Source organism: Hyaena hyaena, unplaced genomic scaffold, assembly GCF_003009895.1.
Source record: "Hyaena hyaena isolate Hyena2069 unplaced genomic scaffold, ASM300989v1 scaffold_392, whole genome shotgun sequence".
Taxonomy (NCBI): domain Eukaryota; kingdom Metazoa; phylum Chordata; class Mammalia; order Carnivora; family Hyaenidae; genus Hyaena; species Hyaena hyaena.
The window spans coordinates 117,510-123,698 of record NW_024081017.1 but is presented as its reverse complement, the minus strand read 5'-3'; the positions used below and the strand labels follow the sequence as shown (position 1 = coordinate 123,698).

Sequence of the window (6,189 nt, the reverse complement as noted above, 5' to 3'; positions counted from 1 at the left end):
ATGTTTGTGTGGGTATCCAAAAAGTAAACACATTTGTGGGCCTGTTCAGTCCAAAGGCCCTATTTTAAGACTTCTAGGAGTAAGTGCAGTCTATACTAGCATTTGAGATGCAGTGTTTGTGATAGCTTGTTATTTTCAGGGTTCTGGTCTTTTTCATTTGTAGAATAAGAAATCCTTGGGAAAAAAACATTTTTGGGTCATGAGGATTAATTTCATTTATGGTAAAGAGACTGGAACTCCTAGTGTTTGCCATCGTTTGGATGCAGTATTGTATATCAGCATTTGGGCAGCTGTTCCGTGTTAAATTTATTGAAGAGTCACTAATTTTTTTAAGTTTGTTTATTAGAGAGCGTGCATGCAAAAGTTGGGGAGGGCTCTGGGCTGTCAGTGTAGAGCCTGATGTGGGGCTTGAACCAATGAACTGTGAGCTCATGACCTGAGCTGAAATCAAAAGTAGGATACTTAACTGACTGAGCCACTCAGGCACCGCTAAAATTAAAGTATTTTAAATTCTTCAAGCCATAGTAAGATTTTAAAATTCATTGAACATAAATTTTCATGACATGTACTTGGTATTAGTATATGCATGTAATAAATACAGTTGAGAATGTAGATGTATTTTAAAATCCTGTTTTACAAACTGCATATCAGATACTCAACAGCATATGTGGCTGATGGCTACTAAATTAGACAGTGCAGGTCTAGATTGACATCTGATCATATTTGGGAATAACCTCAGGAGATCAAACATTTGAGACAATCCTATTTGCATTCAATTCTGGATCTCTTTTTCCTAATTGGAGGGGGTGGACCAATGATTAGTGTTTTGTGAATCTAGCTTTATCAGCTATTAAGTAGGGCTAGTGATATCTCTATTGAAATGGGCTGTTACACTAATTAAGTGAGCTGATATATATAAAGCTAGTGAGACAGATACCTGTCACATAATTGATTTTCAGTGAATGATAATTTATGTTAGTGACTTTCATGCCATAGATTATACCTTTTTTAGTGAATTTCCCACACATTGCCTCCAGAGAGAGAGGTAATGTATGATGATGGATTGGTAATGCTTGCTGATTAATGACTGGTATGAAAAGGACTCTGGGCATTCCTATGTCAAGAATAACAAAGATTGCCATATTCACCTACATTGCTAAGTTGTATTAAAGTGATCAAATTTCCCAGTAGGTAGACTTCACCGTCACTCTCCCAAGATGGCAGGCATTGACTTGACCCATGGTAAGTCATTGTTGATTCTCATTTCCAGAGAACTCTTTTTTTTTTTTTTTTTTTAAATATCTCTATTCATTTCCAGGAGAGAGAGAGAGACAGCGTGAGCAGGGGAGGGTCAGAGAGAGAGGGAGTCACAGACTGAAACAGGCTCCAGGCTCCGAGCCGGCAGTCAGCACAGAGCCCGACGTGGGGCCCGAACCCACGAACCGCGAGATCATGACCTAAGCGAAAGCCGGACGCCCAACCGACTAAGCCACCCAGGCACCCCTCCAGAGAACTCTTAAAAGTCGCTCCCACACAACATTGATCCAACAACATGGTCCTAAATAAGTCATACTGCTGGTTCTTTCAGAAAGAGCTGAAATATGCCAGAAAATGCTGTTATCTAAGTCAGCTTCCTGGTGTGTGTGTGTTGGGAATTGGTGCTACATTATCTCATTAATGAGTTTTATTATTTTGGGCAAATAAAGAACCAAATGTTTTAGGGGTTAATTTTCCATACCTATAAAATAAGACCATGACCTCATAGGTAGCATGTCTAGCAAGTCCCTTTTCTGGCTCCAGGTCAGGCAGGGCTTCTGTGGCGTTTTATGGCAGTAGTGTGTATTTCTGTGAGATTTCTTGTGCAGGGATATATGGGAATCTTAAAATAGGATGGGATGATTTTCAGGTGGGTGATTCTGGGAAATAGGGCCATTCTGTATTCTGAAGTATCCTTTCCTTTCCCCAAGGTGTTCTTTCTAGGAATCCATTCTCCCATCCTGAGGAAAACACAGAGGTAAAAAGGATGGTGGCTGTCTGGCCGAAAAATTATAATCAGGTAATAAAAAAGTGTGTCAGTCAATAGAATGCCATACTTACATCCACTGGGTGGACACATTCCTTCTAGGCACAACTGTGTCCTGAGCTTCCTAAAGCAAATAAACCCCAGACAAGGACTGAATCCCCAGTTGACTTTGCTCTGGAAGTGGAAACTATTACCCTGAAAATAGTCTCAGTATTTCAGTAATCACTCCTGAAGTTCATGGATTATAAATGCAGGCTTTCACCTTGCTGTGTGCTTTTCTCAAAAAAGTCAGTCATTCTGTGCTGTTTATGAAGGATCTGTAGTGTGCTAGAGTGTGTGATAGAGGAAACCGCGAACACCTACTACTCTGGTCATGCCGCATAAGGTCTTGTTTAAAAGGTGACAAGCACTTGTGGGGATGAGCACTGGGTGTTATATGGAAACCAACTTGACAATAAACTATTTGTAAAAAGTAAATAAATAAATAAAAATAAAAGGTGACATGAAAACCATAGGAGTGGAGAGGAGCCCTGAGTGAGTCTAGATTCAGAGAACAGTAACCTAGAGCCACAGAACCGTGGGAGGATGGATGAGAAACCTCATGACCCCGTGTCGGTAGTGAGTCTCCCGTCCTCATTCCCCCGTGAACGTTGGTGGGGATGTTTCTTGTCCCAAGCCAACACGGGTGTGATGGTTTAGATTGCAGTGACCTTTGACGATGTGGCAGTGGACTTCACCCAGGAGGAGTGGATGTTACTGGACCTCGCTCAGAGAAACCTGTACAGAAGCGTGATGCTGGAGAACTACCAGAACCTGGTCACAGTAGGTGAGGCTGCCACCATTCCTGACATGGATCATATACTTTATGTGTTTCCAGCCTTGGTGGTGCCTAATCTAAAACATAATTGGGAATAAGAGCTGCATAGTCCCTGCACTAATGGGTTGTAATCTGCAGTGGGTTTTCTGGAAATGTGGCCCTAGGGTCCACAGTAACATCATCATTGTTAGGAATTTACATTGTCAGACCCTACTTTTTTTTTTTAACCATATATATTTTTTAATGTTTGTTTATTTTGAGAAACACACACAGCACAAGTGGGTGAGGGGCAGAGGGAGGGAGACACAGAATCTGAAGTAGGCTCCAGGCTGTCAGCTGTTAGTACAGAACCCAATGCAGGGCTTGAACTCCTACACCACAAAATTGTGACCTGAGCTGAAGGTGGATGCTTAACCGACTGAGCCACCCAGGCGCCCCAAATCAGACCCCACTTTTGACATTCTGAATGATAAAGCCGGGGTTGTTGCCACATCTGTGTTCAATAAGCCATCCTGACGATTGCAACGCACTCTAACATTTGAGACTACCGCACTAGTGATTTCCCCATCAAAAGGAAGGTCTCCTTTCTTCATCTCCTTTATTTACTGTTTGAATAAACATCTATGTGCTCAGTAAATGTGTACATACCTTTGGGTTAGGTTTTCAGAGTCAGAGATCAGTAATCTTTTGATTTGCTTTTCTAGACCTTTTGAACTGATTTTACTGTTTTCATTAGAAATATATTTCCTGGTTGACCAAGAGCTTTGTCATTTCTTGCACAGTCCTCTTCTATTAATGTACCTTTCCTCATGGACAGGATATCAACAGTCGAAACCCAGGCTAGTAGCTAGGTTGGAACAAGAAGAGTTGAGAACAGTGGAGAAAGATGTTTTCCAAGGTGAGTGTTGTGACAGATATCACTGGTGAATGAGAAGAATGTCACTACTCAGTTTGAAATATGGCATATTTGCAACTTTAATGTATAAAACTTAAGATTCATTTTGTCTCATAATGCTGAAGCCATTTGTGTCTGATGTTTCTGGGTATCTTCAGCTTCCTTCCCTCTTAAGCTTTCTATGATTCACAAAATAACCTGTTATGTTTCTTCAAGTTTATCATTTTGGTGGGTCTTAGTTGTTTAGATGTTTCCCACTTTTCTACCTTGATAATAGTCTGTTACTGCTCACTATACTTAATTTTCCAAAAATTGTTTTATAGTAAACCACCAAAGTTTGACTGTCTGCACTTAGTGCTAAATTTTTCCCATAAACAAACTGCTGAAATCTTTTTTTCTTTATTATTTTATTATCATTTTTTTAATGCTTATTTTTTTTTTTTTGAGAGAGCGAGATCATCCCAAGCAGGCTCCAGCTGTTGGCATGGAGCCTGATGTGGGGCTCAATCTGACAGCCGTGAGATCCTGACCTGAGCCAAAATCAAGAATCAGATGTTTAACTGACTATATACTCACATGCCCCCCTTTTCACCATTTTTAATATGAAAGTAAAGAAAACCAAGTCTTATCTTTTTAAAAAATTGTTTAACCTGCGATTTGTTTCTGCAAATGCTTAACATTTATTTTACTTTAGAATGGAAAACTCAACATCAAAGCAAAGAGTCACCATCTCTCCAGGATTTTTGGGAAGGAAAAACAGCCAGAGAAATTCAAAAAGTAAGATTGAGTTGTGATTTTCCTATTTTTCCACATTCAAAAAAAGATTGGTAGTTTTGTTATAAATTCAGTGCAAGTAGGAGATATTTGAGACAAATGGCATTCATCCAAGAGAAAGCAATTCAGAGATACTCTGATTATGATTTGGGGAGGATAACCCAAATCTGTCTTGGAAATTGTTGCTTCCCTGATACCACAAGTACAAGTTCCTACATATATGAGGTAATGAGTCTAAACGTTTTCCTGTAATTTTGATGGAATGTTTGTAAGAGCAGAGTAGATGGCATCAGTTTTTGTCAGAGGCGTTCCCTCATTTAACTTGAAAGCTGTCAGCAGGAGCTGTGTTTATGTAATGAAAATGGGAAGAGTCATCATCATAATGTTTTTAGCTTTAGAAGGATGAAATCTATAATGGATCTGAAAATCCTATCATCAGCTTTCATCCATTTATCCACAGGAGAGGACCCACCAGGGAGCAGAGCTCTCTGACTGTGAGCAAAGTGGGAAAGTCTTAAGCCAACACCTATTCCTTAACACACACATGAGAACTGAAAATACAGAGAACACTTTTGAGCACAGTCAGTATGCCAACAGCTTCCATACTCTGCAAAAGGGAAGCTCTCTGAGAGAGCAGCTTTCTGAATTGAATCAGTGTGGCAGCGTCTTCAACCTGACTCCACATAATGTGTATGAGAGAACCAGTCTGGCAGAGAAGTCTTTTGAAAATGCGGACTGTGGGAAGATGTTCATTAGTCATTCCCACTTTCAGGCACACGGGAGAATGTACAGTGGAGGATATCTCAATGAATGGATGCTTCCATTTTCAAGGATTTCAGTTCCCTCAGCGGGTTATCCTATGTATACGCAAATGCACACTGTTAGAGAACCCTATGAATGTAGGGAATGTGGAAAATGCTATGCAAATATGAAACAGCTCAATGAACACATCACTCGATTTCACGCTGGAATAAAACCATTTGTATGTAGTGAATGTGGAAAATCTTTCTACACTTCCTCACACCTTTATGTACATTTTATGATTCACACTGGAGAGAAGCCCTATGGATGTAAAGAATGTGGGAAACACTTCCGGTGGCCTTCAACGCTTCGTAATCATGTTCAAACTCACACTGGTGAGAAGCCTTATAAATGTATGATATGTGGGAAAGCCTTCAGCAGCTCCTCATATCTTCATCATCATTTGAGAATTCACACTGGAGAGAAGCCCTTTGAATGTCAGGAATGTGGGAAATGCTTCGCTTGGATCTCAGCCTTTCGCAGACATGTTCACACTCACAGTGGTGAGAAGCCCTATAAATGTAAGGAATGTGGGAAAGCCCTCAGTAGTTCCTCAATTCTTAAAGCACATTTGAGAATTCACACTGGAGAGAGGCCGTATAAATGTAAGGAATGTGGGAAAGCCTTCACTTATTCCTCACGACTTAACGAACATTTGAGAATCCACACTGGAGAAAAACCCTATGAATGCAAGGAATGTGGGAAATCCTTCCATCTTTCCTCAAGCTTAATTGGACATTTAACAATTCACACTGGAGTAAAACCCTATCAATGTAAGGAATGTGGAAAAGCTTTTGCTTGGCCCTCATTCCTTAAAAAACATTTACGAACTCATAATGGATAGAAGACCTAGGAAGTGGTGAATGTGGGAAATTCCAT

At 40.2% G+C, this 6,189-nt stretch overlaps 1 protein-coding gene across 1 annotated transcript; it reads left to right on the top strand.

Moving 5' to 3' along the window:
• Positions 1-2,023: 2,023 nt before the first annotated feature.
• Positions 2,024-6,189, top strand: LOC120244429 (zinc finger protein 501-like). Its single transcript, XM_039250955.1, has 4 exons — positions 2,024-2,056; positions 2,723-2,849; positions 4,430-4,512; positions 4,970-6,189. Exons 1-4 carry the CDS (start codon positions 2,024-2,026, stop codon positions 6,152-6,154), a joined length of 1,428 nt encoding a protein of 475 aa, XP_039106886.1. The 3' UTR covers positions 6,155-6,189.

Coding starts and splice junctions, on each gene's coding strand:
- LOC120244429 (XM_039250955.1), top strand. CDS start 2,024: ATGGTGGCTGTCTGGCCGAAAAATTATAATCAG. Junction 2,850..4,429: donor CCAGAACCTGGTCACAGTAG/GTGAGGCTGCCA, acceptor ATTTTACTTTAG/AATGGAAAACTCAACATCAA. Junction 4,513..4,969: donor CAGCCAGAGAAATTCAAAAA/GTAAGATTGAGT, acceptor ATTTATCCACAG/GAGAGGACCCACCAGGGAGC.